At 53.5% G+C, this 22,045-nt stretch overlaps 1 protein-coding gene across 1 annotated transcript; it reads right to left on the reverse strand.

The window, feature by feature from the left end:
• Window positions 1-5,263: 5,263 nt before the first annotated feature.
• On the reverse strand, window positions 5,264-18,911 carry PLPP7 (phospholipid phosphatase 7 (inactive)). The gene is made up of 2 exons (XM_064468506.1): window positions 18,203-18,911; window positions 5,264-6,113 (listed from the first exon to the last, which is right to left on the reverse strand). Exons 1-2 carry the CDS (start codon window positions 18,648-18,650, stop codon window positions 5,749-5,751), a joined length of 813 nt encoding a protein of 270 aa, XP_064324576.1. The 5' UTR covers window positions 18,651-18,911; the 3' UTR covers window positions 5,264-5,748.
• Between the last annotated feature and the right edge of the window lie 3,134 nt (window positions 18,912-22,045).

Below are 22,045 nucleotides of genomic sequence, written 5' to 3' on the forward strand. Positions count from 1 at the left end.
CCCCTGGGTGCTCGAGCCAATTTGTTCCAACACCACAATTAGCAGTTCATCACGGCCAAGCTGTGAACAAAGCAGCTGTCATACCACCCAGACCAAGAGGCTTCCCCTGCTAAGAACCAGGGATTTTCTGGGGGAAACCCTGCTTTGGGTGGGCTGGGGAAACCATTGGCCCCCCCAGGCCATTCAGCATCTCCCCACTGCAGCCAGATCAGGCACTGCTCAGCCTCGCTCAGGCTGCAAGAGGTTAATGGTTTTCATATGACTCCTGTGATTAACTTTTCCTAAATCTCCACTTCTTCCCTGCCTTCTATTTTTATAAAAAGAAAAGGAGGGGGGCCAGACAGTATTTGCAAGGGATTTCACTCAAATAATGAAATAAATGTGATCGGCCGAGGGACCCTTAATCCGCTTTGACTCTCGCATACTGGGGAACGGACACGGAGATCTTTGCTGGCTCTGAGTTCCAGTGAGGCGGGGAACGAAGCAACCCCTTCCCTGCCTGCCTGGGGGCAGAACCCACAGCACAGCCTTAAATCAGGCACTATATTCACGCATAGCCACATCAGCCAGGGACCCTTGGGTCGACAGCAGAGAAAACCATCGCTTTGGTCATCTGCTCCCACCTTGCAGCCAGTATGTCCATGCCCAGGCCTGCAGCCTGCCATGCTGAAGCAAGAACCAGCCACGTCTTTATTTCAGATGGCCAAACACATGTAAACGGCATCGCCTGTTTTGACGCATCTTCCATCTGCAGCATCACCTGCTCTGACAGCACCCTCCGCAGTACATGCATGTGAAAGGGAGGAACCTTCCCATTTCTTTAGGCTTTGCCCAATATATTAAACTTTTAACCTGGAAATTACATGGTTAATTATCACTGTAATACAAAAACTTAACTGAAAATAATGCAGATGATTTTTCCTAACTGGGGAGAATCCTCTGAGCCCCGGGAAGGAGTTTGTGGTGGCTGGGGCCATCCTGCACGACTTGGTGCTGCAGAGAGCGGTGCTGGGGCTGCGCCTGCTGCACCGAGCTGCTCGGAGTCAGTTAAGCCCATGGGTCCCTTCACCCCCATCAGAAACACCCCTGAGTGAGTAAAAGGGGTGCATTTGCCCAAGAAAAGTGAGCACAGGGTGAACTAGAGCCACACCTGTGATACTGCGGGGACACCTTGTGTAACAGCCTTCCTAATTCCCCCCAAGCCCTCAAATCCTCCAGCCTGCTCTCCTGCTCTCTGGGTGCCAGCCAGCGCCCGCCCTTCCCTCCTGCCTCATCCTGGGGGCACACGGGGCCCGAGTCACCCCTTTCTGGGGACAACAGAGAGGACCACCCTGGCAGCCCCACGGCATGGGGGGCAGCACAACCCCGATGTGGGAAGGGATTTGTCCCACCTTCATTTCAGCACAGCCCCAGCCACAAATGTACAAAACAGCTTTTTGGAATAAAACACCAGCTTAGCTTGGGAAGGGGGGAACTAAACACCCCAGCTGTGATTCCCGCATATGCCAAAGGTATAATCCAGATTTGCTACTTGCCCTGGCACCCTTTTTTTTTTTTAATAAATTAAAATCTGTTTTTGCTGCTGAGCATAATCAGCATTAGGGTGAGGGGAGGAGGGGCCTTTTACTGTACGCAGCAGAATCACAAATGAAATTACTGCCACCGCAGCCTGCGACTCTCCTGGCTGCATGGGCACACGCAGCGCTGATGGCAGCAGCCCCCGAACCCATGCGCTGCACTTGCCTCCTCTGGCGCTTTTTCTTAATTCATCTGTTAGATGAACTGAAAGGCAGAAGATGCCCCAGTCAGGGGGGTGGAGAGATGTCCTGACTTGGGAAGAACCACTCCTCCCTGAGCCTCATGCTGAGCCTTGCATGGCTCAATTTGGGGGTCTGAAGGTTCAAGGAACACAGTCACATTCCTGGACAGTCCTGAAGGATCTCAAACCATTTGGCCTTTTGCCTCTCTACAGCCACACAGCCATGGTGGGCATCTGCACAGAGCACCCCCGGTGTCCTGCTCTGGCTCACCCAGGACAGTCGGGGCCAAACCTCTGCATGAGCATCAGCACGAGCTCCAGGGGAGTGGAGAACAAGGCACAAAAATTATTGGCCTCAGCCACTGGCTTACAAATAACATGTGTCTGCAAGACCCACTGGTGTTTCCTACAGCTGCTGCTAAATGTGAGGGCAGTGGGAGCACAACTGGGCGATGCCTCCCGCGCATTACACAGAAGCCCGTAGTCCGGCAGTGCTGCTGGGGCTGAGACCCAGCCCCATCACTCTAACAGCCTCTGAGGGAGGGAGAAAACCCTCCTCAGGCTGCAGGACTTTAGGGACAGGCATGCTGCATCCACGTTCCTCCTCTCAAGCAGGAAATGAGGGCTGGAAGTAGACGGTATCCACACAGATCTAAAGCCCAGGGAGACTGTCCTTTCCCTCACGCTGCTGTGCCAGAACACTCAGGAGCCAACCCTGGATGTCTGTGAGTGCAGCACCAGGGGCCGAATCTCTCCCCTCGCTGCCTCCCAGCTCCCTGACACAGCCCACAGCAGGATGGACGGGGCGGTGTTACTCAGACTGAAAGCTGAGGACAGTCCCTACAGATTGTACCTTGTTGGTGGAAGCGCTGGGTCATCCTGTCACCCCTTCCCATGTGCCCCCACTCACGCAGTGGCATCCCCAGGGCAGCTGGTCTGGGGGTCTCCTGCCTCCTCCCGGGAGGTAATAGCTAACACAGCCACAGCCTGCCCTGCTTCGTGGGTGACAAGGATGGGTAGGGACCCATGGCGGGTACCGCCATCCCTCGCTGTTGCTATAGAGACAGAAGCTGGTTTTCTTCGCAGTGATGCTGGTTGTTTCTGAGCAGTACCCTCGGCGTGACAGGCAGCCGGGAGAGAGGGACGAGGGATGCTGTGGGGTGCCGTGCCACTTGCCTTGCTGGGAGGGCCAGGCACGGCCAGGGTGAAGCTCTGCTGGGCCTCTCCTGGTGCCTCTGCACCTGATCTGCACTCGCCTTGTGGGGGCTTTGCCCAAACCCTCCCTGCAGCGAGCACACGAGCACCAGGGCTTCCCCGCTCTGGGCACCGAAGCACTGCAGGAGTGAGGAGGTAAAGGCTCTGGGGGTGCTGAGAAGGAAGGCTCCCAGGAGAAACTCTATGTGAGAACAAGCCCTATCCTTCAAACCCCAGCGAGTCACCCCAACTCACCTCTCCTTGCTCTCCTGCTTTGCTTTGCAGACACGTGTTGGGATGAGACCGGCTCAGCTGATGTCACCCACCATGGCAGCTTCTCCAGGCCATGCTCTCCTAATTACACCAGGAAAGACCATGAGTAACTCCTCCAAAGCCACCCTGGGTGTACCAGGAGAACACAATGCAAGTGCAAGGAGACCTGGACGCAGGGCCACAGCTGTAGATGCATCCAGTCTATTTGCAAAGGTTCAATAAAACCTAGAGCGACAAAGCAACAGCTTCCCACAAAGCAATCAGGGGCAAAGTCTTTCTGTGCTCCCTGCCTCTTTAGGTACCCACCATCTCCAGATATGCATACACCCGCCATCAGAGCTGCAGTAACACGCCTCCATCCTTCCTAGGGATGAGGATAAACTCTGCCAAGTGTAATAATGCCTGGAGGAAAGACAAAGCACCATAGGTCACATAAGTCTTTGCAGGAGAAGGAGGCTGGCAAAGAAAAACCCTGATGGAGGCCAGGCACGGTAGCACATCTCTGCTCCCACCCGCAGCAGCGCTCCCCACTTACACAAGCAGCCGCAGGGGAGCGGGGCAGCGCCGACCACCCTCCCTGCTGCTCTGCCTGCGGCTGCACCAACCTGCCAGCCTGCGGGGATAACTGGCAAGGCCCAGAGCTCTCCCCTTTCCTGAACACACTCTGTGACGGGCCTTCCTGCGGGACCCTCGCACAGCCCACCCCCCAGGAGCTCTGTGGAAGGCTCATCTTTAAAGGACACAGGAGCCCTCCTTACCACGCTTCTGCTCCAGCCTCAGAGCAGCAGCATGGGAAGTCAGTGGCTCCCAGGGCTCTGCGCTGACATCCCAGCTGGAGATGCGTGCCAGGGATAGATTTTCTGTTTAGCTTCTTTTCATATTAATTATCAAAGAGCAACAAATGTTAGCAGCTTGCAACAGACATTATCTGAACGTCTTCTCCTTCTCACCAGCAGCCCCTGTAGGAAGAGGCTCCCCAGCATGCAGGGAAAGATGAGAGCACAGGACCCAGCTGGCTGCCCCCTGGCCTTGCAAGCCAGGTGCATTTTGCTGACTTGGGATAGGAAGGAGGACAGAAATGATGGGATCCCTTCATTCTGCAGGATGCATCCACCAGGGAAGGTGCTGAGTCTGGTAGTGTCCATCATCTGCCAAACATCAAACTGCCTTCTAAAGACAGAGAAACCATAGAGAACTGGAAGGTTTTGTGCAAAATATGGGATTTTCTTAGACAGTTGTGAGAAGTGAGCTGTTTCGGGGACACCACACTGAGCACGGCCATCAACTGGGTAAAGATCAGCCAGGTTTCAAGGCGGTCACTTTTCGATAATGGGAAGCAACAGCACTATGTCTGGGTATCAAACTCTATATTCGGTAATCTCAGACTGATTCACAGACACCAATTAGCTCAGCTTTGCAATCAAGGAAGGTCAAGAGCACTCTCCTCATTTCATACGAGGTGAGACAGAAACGTTCAGTATTGCCGCCTGTAATAAGGTTACAGCCAAGTGAGCAGAGGCAGGGGTACGGGCAGCCCTGCCTCCCTGCCCTCTAGCTCACCAGCATTGGTGGGTGTACTGTCAATGCTGTAAGAGACTTACCTTGGAAATTCCCATCTACGGCATCATTTGGCATAATTATAAAATCATGGCTCTGAAGAGGTAGAAGAAGACTCTTTGCTGGGCATCTAGACCTGTCTTGCAGAATCACCATGAACCAGCACATCGCCTGTTCAATTACTCCCTACTAGAATAAAAATGGGTAACTTGTATTTGTCCTGTACCAGACCAAAAACCCCTCATATGCCCTCACAGAGCAGAGGTTTGAACAGCAGTTGAAAAGCCAGCTTCAGCATGCCACCTTTGGCAGCCTGAGCACCCATCCAGGCCCACCCCATCCAAAGCAAACCATTTAAGCGATCGCTTGCATCCCCCCGCTCAGCAAGACTGCAGGACCTGCTCCACGTTGAACACATATCTCAAAGCTACACTGAGCTGACTTTTGTCCCTTCCCTCATGATAAGAACCAAACAGGGCAGGATTTTTATGATTATTTATTATCTGTGAAGTGCCGGCAGCCTCCTGACTCTGTACAAGACAAAACTGCTGGGCTTACAAAAAGAAAAAGCATCGTGGCCAAAATCATTTAGCCTCAAAAAAGGTAACGAACGTATTCTCAGGAAGCTCTCAGGCGCTGCCCATCCTGAGGACATATCAAGGTGATGATGTGAACCACCCACACTAGGCAGACGTGTTGCTCATGTCTCTCACCCATAAAGCTTAATTAGATTGCTGTCCAAACACAGTTTGAGAATATGGCCAAAACGCAGGTATGGCCCTTGATTGCTAAAACCCAATCCATTGCAAGAAACATTTTTTTTTAGGTGGGGAAGCAACATTAAAAAACGCCACTACTCATGGAAGTTACAACTGCTTCCAGCAAACAACATGTAGAAAATATTGGGAGGGAGACTCTTAAAGTATCTGCTAGTTTCCAGTGGAAAGGCATCAAGTCCCCCATGTTCACCAGATGGATATCAGCATCTGACACGTGTTGGAAGACATCCATATCAACTCCACCAGCCTGAACTGTAAGTAGCCAAAGGCAAAGCCAGACAGGACATCTGTGATGTGGTGCCGTCCGATCATGACACGGGAAAAGCCCACACAGAGGGCCCAGAGGACCAGCAGGATCCGGAGAGGGATGGCCAAGACCAGGTGGTTGAGGAAGAACTTGGAGAGCATGGCCGCTCGGCTGGCGTGCCCGGCTGGAAACGCATAGGTGTCCATGGTCAGGTAGTCCAACAAGCCAGGGTTGACGTCATACGGGCCCTTCCGCTTAGCCAGCTTCTGCAAACCAGCCACAATCATGATGTCCAGGAGCAGGGCTACAAAAGGAGAGACGAGGAGGGAAAGGTCACAGACAGAAGCAGAGTCGAGGGCAATTTTCAAGGCAGAACATTCAAGGACTGTTGCTGTCCTTGGTTTGGATTCAGCTCTAGCCAGGTGGCCACAGTTCAGCTGCATGCAACCCCCCTCATCCTCAGATCACCACCCAAACGTTAATTAACCCTCCCAGTTCACCCATGGAGAAGGCAAGTACCATTATCACCATCTCACAGAGGAGAAACCCAAACTGCAGAGGCAAGCGACCCGCCTGGGGAGGAAGAGAGCAACTGGCAAAGCTAAAATTAAAACTCTTTTGGCCCTCAAACCACCGGGTTGGGTGTCTCTGTTTCTGTCCTCCACCCCACGCTTTAGAAACCTCACGCAGTAAGGACGTATCCCTGCCTGGGGTGGATCTGTGCCGGGGTGACCAGGCTGCAGCGAGCAGTCAGGGGGAGGAAAGGTGCCTCAGCACTTTCTGGCGTTGTCCTTTGTCCTCTCCCAAGCCCACCACCTCCCTCCTGCCCAGACCCAGCCAGCGGGACTGCACCGTGCCGGCAGATTTCACTGAGCATTAAGAGACAGTAAGCCAAAGGGAAAGCCATACAATTATGAAAAAGGTCTCCTGCCACAGGTATCAACACCAAATCACCTTCCTTCCCTAACTGCTTCAGGAGTGAAACCCACCAGCACTTGTCTTTATCCTCTTGCTCTTCATCCCACTCCCTTTGCCCCAGCCAACAGGTACTGTCTTTTCTATTTCCTAGAATCGATTTTATTTTTCTTTAATACCCTCATCTGCTTTTCCCCAGCCCTCCTAATTAGTCAGAGTGCTGATTTCAGCTCCTCGCAGCCATGACAAGGAAATACATACCATCATGAGCACAGCCTGCTCCCTCAGCAGGAATGTGAGGGGCTAGTTGCCTGGTTCCCGGGGCCCTGACAAAGACCGTTCCTTGCGAGCTGACAAGGTTTCAGGAGGATGGATGGGAGTGTGGTGGCGGCGGGGATGGGAAATGAGACGGCACATCGGAGGCAGGCGGCTCCTCCTGCCTGCTTGGCACCTGGCAGGAGCTGGGAAGCGAGGAGCTGTGCTCGCCCACCTCCCGCAGTGTGCCACCCCTGCACTGCCAGCCCCCCGCATCGCTTTGGGAAGGAACTGATATTTATCCTGGCCAAACTCTCTCCTTAAGGGAGGGCTATTTTTCTTCCCCACCTGCAGGGCATCTCGCATGAGGATGGTGGACAGCAGGTCCTCCTGCCCACCAGGTCCTGCCTGAGCCTCTCCTGAGCTCTCAGAGCTGTGGAGGGCAGATGGAGCAGAGGAAAAGGCCTGGGCACCAGTTCCTCGCTAGCGGGAATGGCAGCACAGGCAGCAGTGGGACGCCAGCTTAAACACAACAATAAGCAGGAGGCTGACATGAAGGAAAGGTTCACAGGTGGCATCTAGGCAAGGTGGTGAGGCTCCAGGTGGCAGAGGGGTGCAAGGAGGCTGGTCACAACACTGGCCCTGTAGCAGTAGCAATGGGCATAGGAAGACAAGGAAAGCCGGGGGCTCTGCACGGAGCCTCCCCGATGGGACCGGCAGACGGGGAGAGAGCAGGGGGAGGGCTGCAGCCCGCGGCGGGGGAACCTAATGCTGTTTGAGCAGAGCAGTTCTCTGCACTTCAAGATTTGCTGATACTATTTTAAGGGGCTGGCCGGGAGGCAGAAAAGGAGAGGGGAATTTCAAACACAGGCTGCAGAGCCCTGGAGCAGCCACTCATGGCAGCTTTCTGTTCAGGCCGAATGCTGTCAGCACTGCTCGCAGCCGCCGAGGGTAACGAAGCACTGGGGCTGCCTGGCCATTGCGGGGCTCTGCTCGCACTGGGCTTCCTAAATCACCCTCAGCCCAGCTCCCCACCCCACCACGGTGAGCCCCATGGCCCTGATTCAGCAAAGTGCTTCAGGAGCCAATTTTCAGCGCTTATCAGCTGCATTGCCCATCAGTCCCATCTCACCCTGGACAAGAGCTGGGCGAGAGCCGAAGCTCTGCAACACAATCTCGGGAGCCCAGACTCGCACATTCATTTCAGAGAGATGATGCACCACTGCTGCCAAGAGAAGACTCTGGCCCAAGTTTCTCCTGCTGAAGTCAGCAGCTTATTGCATTGTCAAGGAGCCCAGCCAGGACTCAGGAACCAGTCTGGGCACCCTGAAAGATTCCCAGTGTCTCCCATGGTGTTCAATACACCCACTACAGACCATTGCCCACCAAACCCGCCCGTAGATCAGCAGCACAAATGTCATGTGCTTTAGTGATGCGTGGTGTTCACCACTGCCCATCAGTATTTTGCTCTTACAAGATATTTTTCTGGTCAAAGGTGATGGCAGGGCAACTTGAGGGATGCAGGGCTGTGCGCAAGGAGGGGTTCAGAGCATGGAGAACAAGCCAAAGAGCTGTTTTAATAATCCTTTCATTCAGAAGATGAATAAAATGGGCCTTCAGTACTGCTAGGTTTGATTTTCGTCAAATGATGCACTTAAAGCAGAAAACCTCGTTTGCCCACATTTCAAGATCTGAAGGCATGACAGCATTAAAAATGGGGGTTAATTTGCCATTAAAAAGAACCACAAAAAACCCCAAGATTTCTCTGTCTGGTGCTTTTTCTGTCACTTCCCCCTGCACTTTCTGTTCCTTCCATGAAGCAACTTCTCTATGAACCAGCCCCAGCAGCCTGCCCTGCCCTGGCCCCCGGGCACAGGGCGTCCCACTGCCCTCAGCCAGCTCTGGGTCTCAGCAGAGCCCCCGCAAAGCCCCGGGGAGCCGTGCTGCGCCCCTGCCCTCTCCGCCTGCTGCTGCTGCTGCTGCTGGCGGCCAGGCACTGCCAGAGTGAATCAGCACGGAGCACTGCTGCCGACAGTGCTGCCAACGGCCCATCCTTCAGAAACAGATACAGACGGTGCCGCTGCTCAGCAGCCCCAGCCCCAGCTCTATTCCCTTGCACTTCCCTGACCTGCATACCTGCTCCGACTTCGCTATTTTCCCCTCCACTGTTTCAGCTCAATGCAAACCAAATCCTCCCTCCTCAGCCGGGCACACCCGCGCCAGCATTACGCAGCTAAGGGGTTAACTTTCTCATAGGCACCCTTGGTGGGTCCAGCTGCAGGTGGGTGTCTCTGCACTGGGAAAGGTGCCTGCTGGCTACCGAAGCGCGCGCAGCCGAAGCCCCTTAGCCTTGCGCCCGCCAGCGCAGCCCCAGCCACCTGCAAACCAGCATCGTCACCTTCGGTCTGCCCTTCCCTTGTCCCTAACGCAGACACATGCGATTCCTTCAGGCCGACGGGGCTGAAGGCTGGAGGAAATATAGCCCTGGGAGAGACAGCAGAGGGGAGCCTGCAGCTGATTTACCGTCCTGCACTCACACAACGCTGCTCTCTGGAGACGGACGGGGCTGTCAGAGGCATGGCAGACATGGCAGTGTGCCACCTGACCAAGGGGTGAGATGCGAGGAACAAGAAATTATAATTTTAAGCATTTTTTTCTTCATGCCCTTCCCCCAGATGCAGGTAGCATTGGATTTCAAACACAGGCAGCACTGGATTTAGAAAAGCAAAGGAAGGATTAACTCTTGCCCAGTCCAGAATTTCCCCTTTGACCTGGCTGTTAAGGGAAACAATCTTTCAGATTTCACTGCAAAACCATCTGATTGCAAAAAGCTCTATTAACATCTAAAAATTCCTTAAAGCACAAACCCAAAGAGCAAGTCTTGTCTGCCTGCGACAATTTTAGCATCAGAGATCACCTTGGTATTGTAAATAGCCAACATCTGGCATCAGATGCACAGTAAATGAGCTGAAAGTGAGCCCCCTGGGCAGACGTTTTATATCTATTAATAAGAAAAGGAAAACAATTATCTGCCTTGCTCCTACCACCAAATGTTAGGAGCCCATTAAGAGTGGAGAGGCGAGCCCAGTGCAGGCAGGGCACAAGGACGAACCTGAAGCATTGCTGCAGCAGAAGCAAGCCAAACCCCAAATCTTGTTCGGGAAGGGGAAGGAAAGTTGAAACAGTTGGGCATCCCTTGTCACTGTAAGGTCCTTTCTGTCCCAGTGCCTGAGGGGTCATCTCTGCTGCCGTCCCTTATGGGGAGGGGGCTGAGAGAGGCTGAGGATGGGGAGAGCACCCTCAGAGGCACTGCCTGCCCCAGGTCGGAGCCAGGCAGCACCTCCAGGGACAGAGGCAGCTTCCAGCTGAGATGTTTATATAAACGTTTTGTCAAAACTGCAGCTAAAAATCAACCTGGGTGCAGTGCTAGGGACAGGGCGGGCAGGAAAAGAGCAGAAAGCCAAAAAAGCCCTTGGCCTTGTCTGCTCCTGCAGCCGTGATTCACATGACTTTGCGCACATGGGGCTGCTTGGATGAGACAAGGCAGCTCTCCAGAGCCCAGCCTGTGAGACTGGGATCAGAAACAGTGTCACAAGCTGGACTCAGCCTCCCCGTGCCATGGCAGAGCACGTGGGGAAAGGAAAAGGGGGAGGCAAATGCCCAGGAGCGAAGAGTGAGCCCATCCCGTGAGCTCAGGTGGCACCAAGCATGGCAGCAGATGTGCATTGGACAAGCTCCTCTGACCAGCCCCAGCACTGTTTTAAAGCAGAGCCAAGCAGGCAATAACTCATTGCCTGGGCTTCCGAGCCTGCAGCCTGCTCTGACCCGGGTCCCGCCGTGCTGGAGGCCACGCCAACCCTGCTGAGATGGCATGTGCTCCCCGCCCCAGCTGCCGAGGCCACGTGTAGGGCCAAGGCTGGCTTTGAAGGTCCTGTATTTCCCAGATTAGCCAGCCTCACGCAGGAGTGAACCCTGGACAAATATCACCATTCCCAGGAAACAGCTCTTTTTGTTCCACAATTAGAATTAATAGTTTTTTTCATTATTTTCTTTTTTTCTTTTTTACTTACATGCCCCATCCTACTGCTTCTCAACTTCCCAAATCTCCCACAGGCATTAGGCTTCCTGACCTGGAAAATGAGCCATTTGCAGCCTTGACTAGTTGACATTAAGGAAAGATGCAGGTTTCAAAAGAGTCTTCACCCTCTCTCCAGCGGAGCTGCTGGCAGCTGGAAGAGCTCCACTACTCTGGAAGTGAACTCCTCCACTCCATTTTCTTCCCCAAATGTGGTACTATTAGGTGTAAGAGCTGACAAAAGGCACAGATGGCATGACACATTGAAGAACCAATGAATCAGGCACTGTGGCGTTTTGGGGGGAGGTTATTTTTTTGGCTGAACAAGCAGCAGAGTGGGGTAAGCGGCCATGGGGAGGTGAAAAAACGTTGGAAAGCAGCATTGTGCAATTAATTTTAAAAAAACCCCAACAACTAAAAATAGACCCACTACATCCTAGATGATGAGAAACAGCCCTGAGTGCAAACACAGGCTGCCTGGAGTTCCCCCCTTGGAAATACTGTGCCCCTGGGAGCTGGGCAATTTGAATCTCGGCATCAGTTACTGAGTGGGGCTGCCTTGCTGGGGGTCTGCAGGGCCTGGGGACGAGATGCAGCTGAGAGAGTGAGCACAGAGGGAAGGGCTCATGCTGGTGGGGAAAACGAGCTAAGCAGCCCCCAGAACATCTTAACTGCCTCCCAGAAGGGCTCCGACAGCTTGCGATGCCCCTGTACGCTGTGGCAGCAGTGCAGGTAGCATCAACGCATCCCAGAACCAAGTGCTGCAACACACAAGCACGACGGCACCGTACGGGATGAGCTGGAGAAAGAAAACTGCCTTGGGCTGGGACCAACAGCATCTCCTAGCCCACAAAGGCTGGGCTCCTTGCTCGGGCTCAGCACTGCTTAGGCTTGTGTTTATACCCAGCTGCCTTCAATAAGGCAAATGATTAAAAAAAAAAAATTGGGGCTGATTCTGTGGTGCTCGGAGGGCTTCCAACCACCACATCTCACAGCGTGTTAGACCCAGATCACGTATGTCTGCATCCCTGTACAGATGGAAATGGAGAGTGAGACCAGAACTGCGTCCCAAGTGAAAACACGGCGCTTTCTTCCAAGGGGAGAAAAAAGAGACAGTTCATCTGATTCCTCTCTCCCTTTCCCATCCTCCACCAAGCCTAGCCTGGAGCAGGATACCCGATGAGCCCTCCCTGCCCACCGTTCCTCCCAGCGACTCACCTCGCTGCCCAACACTCCTCCACTTCCCTCTTCCCAGCCACTGCTCCTGTCAAGGCGTGTTAGAGGCAAACACACTCACCCGTTTCTTCAGGATCTCCCTTCGGGCCATTGCCTGGCTCAGCTTCTCTGGCAGGGCTGGCTCTGCCTTAGTGAAACAGCTACTGTCCCCTTTGAGCTCCAGGCAGGGGCACCGGGAAGCTGTTCCCGAAGTGACAGACACAAGGATGACTCATTTCCCATGTTTATTCCCCCTCTTCCCATTCAACAACCCTCGCAGTTCTTTTCTCTTTCACTCTGCATTCAGGCTCTGGAACATTTCGCCTGCTCGCTCTGCGCGAGGGTTGGATTTCAGCTTACTGCAGTTTCCCCAAGGGCTGCACGCTGATGGCTGCAGGGCTTGCAGCGTGCTCAGCACCACGCAGCCGGCCCGGACCTGAGCTCCTCGATGCTGCCTGGTACCAAGGGGCTGATCAGAGCATGGGTCTGATAGAGACCCTATGCCGGTCCCTGGAAATACCCCCCCGCCTGCTCCAGCCCCAGCCAAATGGGTCCCAGCCTGTCACTGACTGTCCTTTATCTGAAGGGACACTGCAGACTTGCAAGCCTGCCCTGCAGTGAACAGTATCGCATTTTCTATAGAGGAAGCAGGGGAGGAAGGGAAGGGGGGCAGGGAAGCCGGGAGAGCTGGGCATCACTTGCTGTTCAGAAGTGCCTGAGCTTATCAGCTGTGAAGGGATGACAGGGAAGGACCAGGGACTTTAACTGCTGTATCCGGGCACAACAACAGGAGGCAAATTAGCAGCCTGATGTGATGAAGAGGAATATTTAATGCCAGGCTGGATGTGTGTCTGGATGTTGGATGCAGGGAGTGGGCGTCTGCATTGTTCCCTCTGCCTGGTACCCACCATGGGTCAGTCATGTTGGGTTACTTGACATTTAAACGTTTCCACCTTGCTGAGCAGATGTGCTGCAAACTTGCTGAGATCTCAGTGGGCACTGGCAAGGCTGGGAGGGGAGCAGGACAGGGGCTGAACCTCCTCCGTGTGCCAGGTTTTACAAGGAGGGGATGGTTCACACAGGGTGCCAGCTCCTGAGCTGCTCTCCCCTTCCCTCCTGAACCATCATCTGCCCTGTCTAGCTCAGAAAATCCCCAGCCTCACAGTGGGAAAATGAAAGGGGAAAAAATAGACACATCTGGCCCCAAACCATCTCTGGGGCTCTCAGCTTAGCAAGCTCTGCTGCATACGACTGATCCATCTGCCATGCAACTCCCCAGCCTCTCTGCTGGGTCTGGGCTGCCGAGCCCTGAGGCTCGACAGGATGAGCTTCTCTGTACAGCCTGGGCATTTAATCTACTCAATGACCTTTACCAGCAACGGGCTGTACTAGCTGGATTTTCACCACACGGACTCCAAAGAAAAGCATGACAATACCTGAAGTACCTCTGTATTGTTAGAGCAGGGTCAGCAGGGTCTCGAGGGGCCTGGTGAAGGTGTTTCTCACTCTCTTTCCTTCCTAACCCACCATTTTCCTGCCAGTCTGGTCTTGCTTGAAAGCTGCTGGGGTGGGACTGCAGAGTCCTGGCCATATATATGGGGCTTTTGTTGTTGTTGGTTGTTTGGGGTTTTTTTAATAAATATATATGTGGCTCAGGATAAAGTCACAGCTCTGCAGGGGACTATGTCTCAGAATATTGTGGCTTGGTTCCCAGTCAGACTAAAGCTAGGTCAGTATTCAGGGAGAAGGCTGGAGAGAGCAAGAACTGCCTTCTTGTTGACCTTCAGGGGTGAAGAGGTGGCCTTGGGCTCCCCTCCTTTCCTTCTCCTGTGGTAAGCCACCCATCCTCAGCCTGACAGGCTGCTCGCGATGATACGTCCACACCCTGCGGCACTGCTTTACTTGATGGCAATAAATGCTTAGTGACAGCACCAAAGAGCCAATGCACCCCTCGGAAGTGGGATGTAGAGCCAGCTGGTGATGGATGAGGACTGAGACCTGTGTCACTGAGACAGCAGGCAAAGAGAAAACCAGGGATTTCTCTTCTCCTAGTCTGAATTCCTATTTCAGAAAGCCATGACCAAAGCAGAACAAGTTAATGGCTGGTATTTCAAACCGAGCCCAAATATGTATTTTATGTGCAAGGTTTAATCAAACAGACACCTTCTGACACCAAAGACACATAGCTGGACTGCAGATAACTAAACAAGGTGGTGATTTGGCTCTAAACACAATAGGTGGACTTCACCGGAGTAACCACTGTGGGGAGATGACCATATTCCATCCCCATCACAGTAAGAAGGTGCCTGGACCTGGAAGGACTATCAGTCTAACAAGATCGATCTGTTTAGCTTAATAAATAGGAGGTGAAAAAATTACTTGGGCGCTATCCAAAATATTGAAAGGCAGAAGAGATGTTGGCTAAGGGAGTTATTCAGCTGAAGAGACAAGGGTATGCAGACGCGATGAAGGGAAGAGTCAAACTAAAAGCAAGGCACTTGTGAGACTACCTACCACTGCAGTAATACAGAAATGGTTCTGACAGGTTCACCCGCACTTGTAACTGTACATCAGATTGAGTGTTTGCGTTTTTTTCCCTTAACAAATTGAACAGAAATGAATTAAGGGATGTGCTAGAGCCTGTATTTTGCCGTGGGTTAGATCAATGATCCAAATGTTCTTTGCTGGCTTTGCAGTCAATGAATCACTAAATTTGGATCCACATCCTCACCAGATGGATCAGAACCAGAAACCGAGGTACTGCTTCTCCCAGGGTTTAACAGAGTTTCTGTCTGGTTCTGAAGCAGATCTGGGAATTTTAGTGAAAGTTTTATAGCTGTTTTCCCCCTGAAAGCCCAACTGCAAGGTTCAAATGATTTTCTAAACACCTCAGTTTTCATGAAATCCTTGTGATTACAGAGAACGGTCCTAGAAGTTCCAACACCAGCAGACAAATAAAATTAACTCTAAAACTGGGGCATTTCCTGAGTTACGATTTTCTCGATTTGGCTGGGGGGTGCAGACTTTCTTCCTGACTCTTCAACAGCCAGGGTTGGCAATGCTGAGATAGTCTTCCTGAAAGCACATTCTGGCAGAGGGATTTTTATAGTGGGCATAGATATCTGATTTCTTCCATCTTTTCAGTAACAGCGTGCTTCTCTGGCTGTTTGGCATTTGCTGGGAAAGCTTACAATGAGGAGAATCAATAAATTCCATCACAGATGACAAACATGGAGGGAAAACATTGTTTGGGGTTGCTGATCAACATCTGCAGCTGGGACGGATGGAGCATCCCAGGGTCAGACCCCCTCACCCTAAATGCTCCCGCGTGTGTTGGCAAAGCTCTTCAGGCGCAAGTGCCCCTCCTCCATCTGCAGTGGTGCTTCTGCCAGGTTCCTGGTCCCATTTCAGCAGACTCCTGTCTCCTCGCCTTGAAAGCCTGATTGCAAATCCTAAACAAGTGCTCTATGATGGGCTGGCTCCCTGCCCAGAGACTGCATCAGAAATTCTGCTTGATGTATCAAACACTCAGCAAGCAGGGGGAAGGGAGGAGAGCCAGGGAAGGTAAGGAAGGGGTATCATAGATGACCCCAACTTCCCCACTTCCCTCTTCCCAGGAGACTAGGGAAACACCAGGAGGTTCCCTTCCCTTTGACCTGTCCCTACCCAGGAGGGCTTTACACCACTTCCTGATGGATTTGATCCACAGGAAAACAGCAGCAAGAGGGACCAAGGATGCCAGATGGAGCAGTTGTGCCATACCCTTCCTATTTACTCATGAGACCCCACTTCTCATGGGATCTGTCTCGGTCCACCAGCCCCAAGCTCCCCAGCCAGACTCCTTCCTCCATCAGCAATGCAGGTATTACGGCAGCAGCTACTCGGATACTCATCGAGTTCCTGACTGCAATCTTAAATATCAAACCAAGGCCACGCTCACAGCAGAGGTCTGCTCTGTGGGGTGACACAAGTCCTGCTGAGGAAGCCCTGACAAGGGAGGCTCAGGGCACCTTGGTCAGTCCTACCAGCCAGTGTTGCCTACTCCAAAGTGGAGCTCTTTGGAGGCTACCAGACCTACAGACCTGTCAAGTCACATTGTGAACTAGTCCTTCACACAATTTAACTATTTTCTTTCTTGGCAGGTGAAGAAGAGGGATGGGAGTAGTGTGTCTAGGCAAGGAAGCAAGACTTCAGAAACCCCCTGAGTTGTGCCCCCATTTGAGCTGGCACCACATTTGAGCTCAGGAGACCTGGAGATGCAGGTAGTGGTGCGGGGCTGAGCCCTCCCAGTGACTACCTGATAGTCAATGCAACCCAGAGGTGGCTTTGAATTTGGCCTCCTCGCATGGCAACAGAAGAGCAAGAAAACCTTTCTTGTTTGTAAGCCAAAGGTGGCATCATCTCTTTAAAAGGATCTCAAATATTTTGGACTCCGAGAGGTCAGTTTTCAGGCTTCAAAACCGTCACAGGCTCTTGGGTCGAGAGACATCTGGAAACTTTGCTGGTTGATGTTAGTCACCTACTATTTCATTCTCATGCCCTTTTAAATGGAGCTTCTTTTCTCAGTGAGAGGTTGACCCAGCGCACCGAGGAGCCCGTGGAAGAACTGCTGATGTCGGCGGGCTCTGCATCACCCTGATGCTATTCTGGCTTCTTCCCTGCGATGGCCTCCCTTCATTAGATGTCACAGCACGAGGACAGTCTCTTTCAAAGGCAGAGGGGAGAAAAGGCAGCTACCACTGTGCTTTTCAAGCCAGTTCAGTGCAATCTTTGCCCTCTCCAAAGGATGAACTCATGAAAAAAAGAACTGGGACCATGATGCAGAGTATGTATTGCATCACAGTCAGCCCCTGCAGACAGGACGTCCCTTTTCTGAGGTGCCTCTGAAATAAAATGTCCCAACACCCCTCCAAAAGACTCCCTGAGAAGCAAAGGCCTAAATCCAGTGTTTTTGATTCCTCTTACCAATCAAAAGCGGGAGCTCCAATCACATCTTTTTTGGGGGAGGGTGAAACACTTGGGCTGATCACAGCCAGATGAGATAGTAACTAGTCACAAGGAAAAACACGATAACATGGCCTCATGTCAAAGGCAGAAGAGAGAGAAGAGCAAGGTCCTCAGGTAGGCACAGCCAGGGTGGGTTGAGGCCAGGCTCTAAGGCAAGTCACACCTAGAGCTCAGCCTGGTCACTGGTGGGACATCGGTCCACAAGGGTGGGATGGGCCCTGCTCAACTCAGAAGACAACGCCTTTAACACCTCTCAACCGCCAGAAACAGGGACACCAACAACCGCAAAAGAAAGGACTAGCAGGAAAGCCAAAGATATCCCAGCCCCTCTGCGCAGCCTCTGGGTCCAATTAGTGCGTGGAAGTGGGGACAGCAGCAAAAAACGTCCTCGTGGGAAGGAGGATGCGAGATCAAACCACAGCAGGGGAGACAGGACTCCATCACATGGTGGCTGAGACGTGAAGATGGCGAGGGGATGGAAAACTTTTTTTCTCAAGGATTTTCTCAGGAATTGAACCAGATATCAAATATTAAAATCTTTATGTTTTCCCCAACCCATCAAACCACCAAGGCAGATGACCATAGATTAAGAGACATCGCTGCTGGTTTCCACCTGCACATCAAAGACACATCCTTGGTCTGATTGGACAACCCTTTCCCCTGCAGGACCAGGGACTTTCCCCGGCTCCGTGGGTGTCACCAGCTACAAGGATTACTCCATACCTCTTACACAACTTTTTGCTACATCCATCACCCATGGTACCCAGGACCAAGATGGCCAATAAGTGCAGCATTCACCCTAAAGGTCAGTCCCTGCTTCCTGACCACACTGGTGGCTGGGAGCAGTCAGAGGAGGAGTCCCGGTGCCGCTGTCCCTTGTGACCAGGGCTGGGCTTTCCCAGCAGGGAGGGAGGTTTGCCACTCACCTAGCAGAAGGTTCATGAGGACCTCCTGGCCTGCCAGTGTGCTGCTCTTCACCAGGCAGATGAGTGTACCTGCAATCCAGGGGATCCCGTGCCCCGTTATCCCCAGGAGGTTAATCATGGAGCGGGCACCACCCCAGGAGGAGGCTCTGTTGGCACACACTCCCAGCCTCTTGGACATGCAGATATCAATGGCCAGCAGGGAGTTGAAGGCGATTCCCTTGAAGGAGGGGTTGAGCTGCATGCAGTCCTCTTCGGGCAGCTGCTGCGACTGCCTCCGCTCCTTGGGGTTGCTGTTCTGGGCACCGGCTGCCCCGGCCTGGCTGCTCTGCTTTCTGCCGGAGCTCCTGCTCTCCTGGTTCCCTTTCAAGGGCTGATTCAGGGAGAGGAACTCAGCCCTGTTGAGGACGTTCCTGTCTCTTGCCCTGGACCGTGGCTGGGATGCTGGCATTGCAGTCTCTCTCTAACGCAACCTGCTTTGCAAATACCGGGAAGGAGAGAAATCCCTCTTCTCCCTGCAGAAAGCTTCCCCCACTCCCACTCTCACGAGCCGTGAATTTGGGAAGCTACAAAGGTTCCCCTCTGTTGCAGTTGCCCCCAGCACAGACTGCAGCTGTTAAATATAGAGTAAGGAATGCACATGGCTGTTTACTTCATGGGCCTAGCAAGCTTGGAAGGAAAATTAATGCCAGGCTTGGCAGCCACTCCAGTGCCAGGGAAAAAGGTTAAACAGCCAATAGATAGGAAGAAGAGGAGGGAAAAGAGTTGTGCCAAAGGTTGGTTGCTTCTGGCCTGGTCTATTTAAATCTTCCAATTGCTTATTCCCCTGGGGCGCAAGGGAAACTGGGAAATGTAGTTTTTTGCACTACAATTCACATTTCAGTATCAGAGAGTCAGAGCTGGAGGAGATCACGGCATCCCCCCCTCCCCATGGCAGCTGGTACTGCTCCTACGGTGGCTGTGCCGCCTGGCTTTGTGAGCTCCAAGGCTGGGCATTGCTCGGGAGCTTCCCCCCAAGGGACTCTCCCTGGGTATCTTCTCGACTTGCCTGTTCTGCAATACCTCACCCCGTCTAGGGCACCCTAAATACCTTCCTCTCCCTCGTACGCATACCTTTCAAATATCACTAGCCCCATCCTCTCTCCCCGCTCAGGGTGCACCCCTGCAGTGATTTAAATCACTCACCTCGTCCCCGGACCCAAGGAGAAGCATCACCTGCCTCCTGATTGAAAGAGACACGGCACCGGTAATGAATTCCCATCCCCCTGCCCCCAGCGCTGAGCGTGGCCTCAATAGCGCACATGTTTCTGCCGTGTCATCCAGCATCGCAGATCCCATGCTGAAAGCGGGTGGCAGGCGGTGCCTGTGTCCCGGAGCCGCGGATGTGATCAGCAGGACAGGTACCGGCCCCAGGGGAGCGGGCATCGCGGGACGGGGAGGAGGAAGGGTCATGCCAGGCCCTGGGGAGTCCTCTTGCAGAGGACAGGGAAAAACTGCCATCCCTCCTGCCACAGCATGTTGTGCTCCATCGCTTCGTCTGTGCACGGCTGCTGTCAGCCTCCCGCCTCCCCGCTCCCAACTGCAGCTGGGGTGAACCCCTCTGCGACATCCCACCCGCCGACCACCAGCACTGGCGAGCCCCCCCAAGAACACCCCATCTGCACTCGCAGCTCCGGTTTACAGGCCTGAATGATCTCACTACAGTCCTTAAACCACAGCTGTGTGGATCTAAGCCTCAAACACCGCTGGGAGAGACTGTCCATCTCAGCTCCTCCTGCCCGAAGGACAGCAGCCCGCTGCAGCAACCACCTGAGCCGGATCCACCCGGGCTGCCATCACCGGGTTACCTTCCCTGGGCAATGGGCTGTCGTGGCTCCACGCCACCCACGCACTCAAGAAACAGAATTATTCATTCCTATGCAAATAGGCTGGAAATCCCCCATGGACAGAGAAGTGGAGAAGATGAGTATTGCACTGAGGAGCAGAACAGGCACGTCTCTTGCTGCCAGTGACATTCGCCTACACAAATGTCCAGTTACAGAGCTCAGTATTTGTACAGGTACCCTGGCTCAGGTATCTTTAAAAGTCTTTTCCAAAATGCACTGGAGAGCTTAAGTGCTAAATGAAAGGTGGTGCTCTGCTTTCTAAGATAGAAAGAAAAATTCTGTACTTTTTTCACGCTTTTTATCCATAGATCTCAAAATCCTCTAGAAGAATCATGCATCCAGCCTGCGCCCATCTCAGACAGACTGGCCAGAGGCGAGGGCAATGCTTGGCCAAGCAAGTGCCAGAGGTCCTGAGGTGCCCTTGCCCCTGGGCTTTGCTCGTATTTTCCCCACCTTTAATGAATCAAAGGAAAATAATACACGTCAATTTATTTCTGAATCACACCTTCCAGGAACCTACCCCTAGTCTGCAATGATGATCCTAGCCAGGGGAAAAGCTCGTCCCCTCGTCAAGCACCCTTACCCGGCCCATAAACCACAACCCCGTTCAGCTCGGGTACCGTCTGGGGCTGCGGCAGCCCGGGAGCACGCACAGCTGCTGCCACATCACCGACACCCACCAGCTCCCGGCTGATCGCCGGCTGTGCAGCGGCATTCTCACGCTATCGGGGATGTCAGCGTCCCGTCCCTATTTGCTTGCCCTCATCCTGCTGCCCAGCTCCGAGGCATGTGGAAAATCTCAGCCCACCTGACATCAGCCAGCCAGATAACGGTTGTCACTGCATTAACTTGGCTACGGCTGTCGCCTCCCCGCTGGACAGCCTCCCTGTTTCTCCTGCTCCATGCAGGGCTGCTGCTCAGTGAAGGCTGCTGTAAATGTCTTTGAGCAGAGGGTTAAAGTGCTGGTGGTCAGGAGCCTGCAGAAACAGGGATTCGTCTCTCCCTCCCATCCTGCGCTGCCGGGGATGCTGAGCTTTTGCTGAGCAAGTTCCTCAGGAGTTGTCACTGGGGAAAAGAACAATATCTTGAAAGCCCCGGGCGTTAATTTAATTTGGTGCCTGTCTCTCCTGCTGACACTGATATGGGGGAATTTCTCTGCCTTACACACAGAACTGCCCCGGCCTCTGCGTGGGAATCCAGCCTCACAGCCCAACACGAGTCCTCAGCGGGAAGGGGATGGAGGAGGAAGGGCAGTGCGGGACGGAGGCAGGGCTAGCAAACCCCTGTCAAAAGTGCAGCGGGAAAGGAAAGCAATTTGGTCTCTCCTGCAGCCAGGTGGGCTGTCACCGCCAGTCCCAGCCAGAGAAGCTGAGCCTGGGGGAAACAGCCCCGATCCCCGCGCTGGGGCCATGCCGAGCACTGTCCCGCTGCACGCATGGAGGGAGGGACGCAGCGAGCTTAGGGAAGACATGCTCTCCTCGCAAAACAGCCACAAAACCAGGCGTTTATAAATATCCCCACTAAACCTGTAGACAGGCTCCCTGCTGCGGCGGGGCTATTCCAGGCCTGACACCCGATCCACGTGGGTCGAGTGCTTCGGAGAATGCCCAGACGTACAAATCCGGACAGACAAATCTGGCACGCTCCACGCATCGTGTCTGCTCGGCTCCGGCTGTGCTCCCCGCCTGCCTGCCCACCCCTGCCTGCAGGGGCTGGGCACCGGTGGCCACAATTCCCCGTGTAGCTGTGGCCATGCAGGGTGTCAGCCACTGGCATGGCCACACAGACCACGCTGGAGTGGGGCAGGAGGGACAGCAACGTCCCCTTTCGCTGCAATTCACTGGCAGCTTTGGTGCATCCCAGCCTCCGGCAGCAGCTGGCCAAGAAGCAGCGCTTGAAGCCAAAGTGCTTGCAAGCAAACCTGCAGGATTCCTGGGTGGGATTCTTCTACGGGCCAAAA

This window comes from Phalacrocorax carbo, chromosome 18, assembly GCF_963921805.1.
Source record: "Phalacrocorax carbo chromosome 18, bPhaCar2.1, whole genome shotgun sequence".
NCBI lineage: Eukaryota > Metazoa > Chordata > Aves > Suliformes > Phalacrocoracidae > Phalacrocorax > Phalacrocorax carbo.

What these genes read in the sequence shown, in the direction of transcription:
- PLPP7 (XM_064468506.1), bottom strand. Translation starts at nt 18,650, where the DNA reads ATGCCAGCATCCCAGCCACGGTCCAGGGCAAGAGACAGGAACGTCCTC. An exon ending in CCTCATGAACCTTCTGCTAG is followed by an intron (nt 6,114 to 18,202) that starts GTGAGTGGCAAA and finishes CTCCTTTTGTAG; the next exon opens with CCCTGCTCCTGGACATCATG.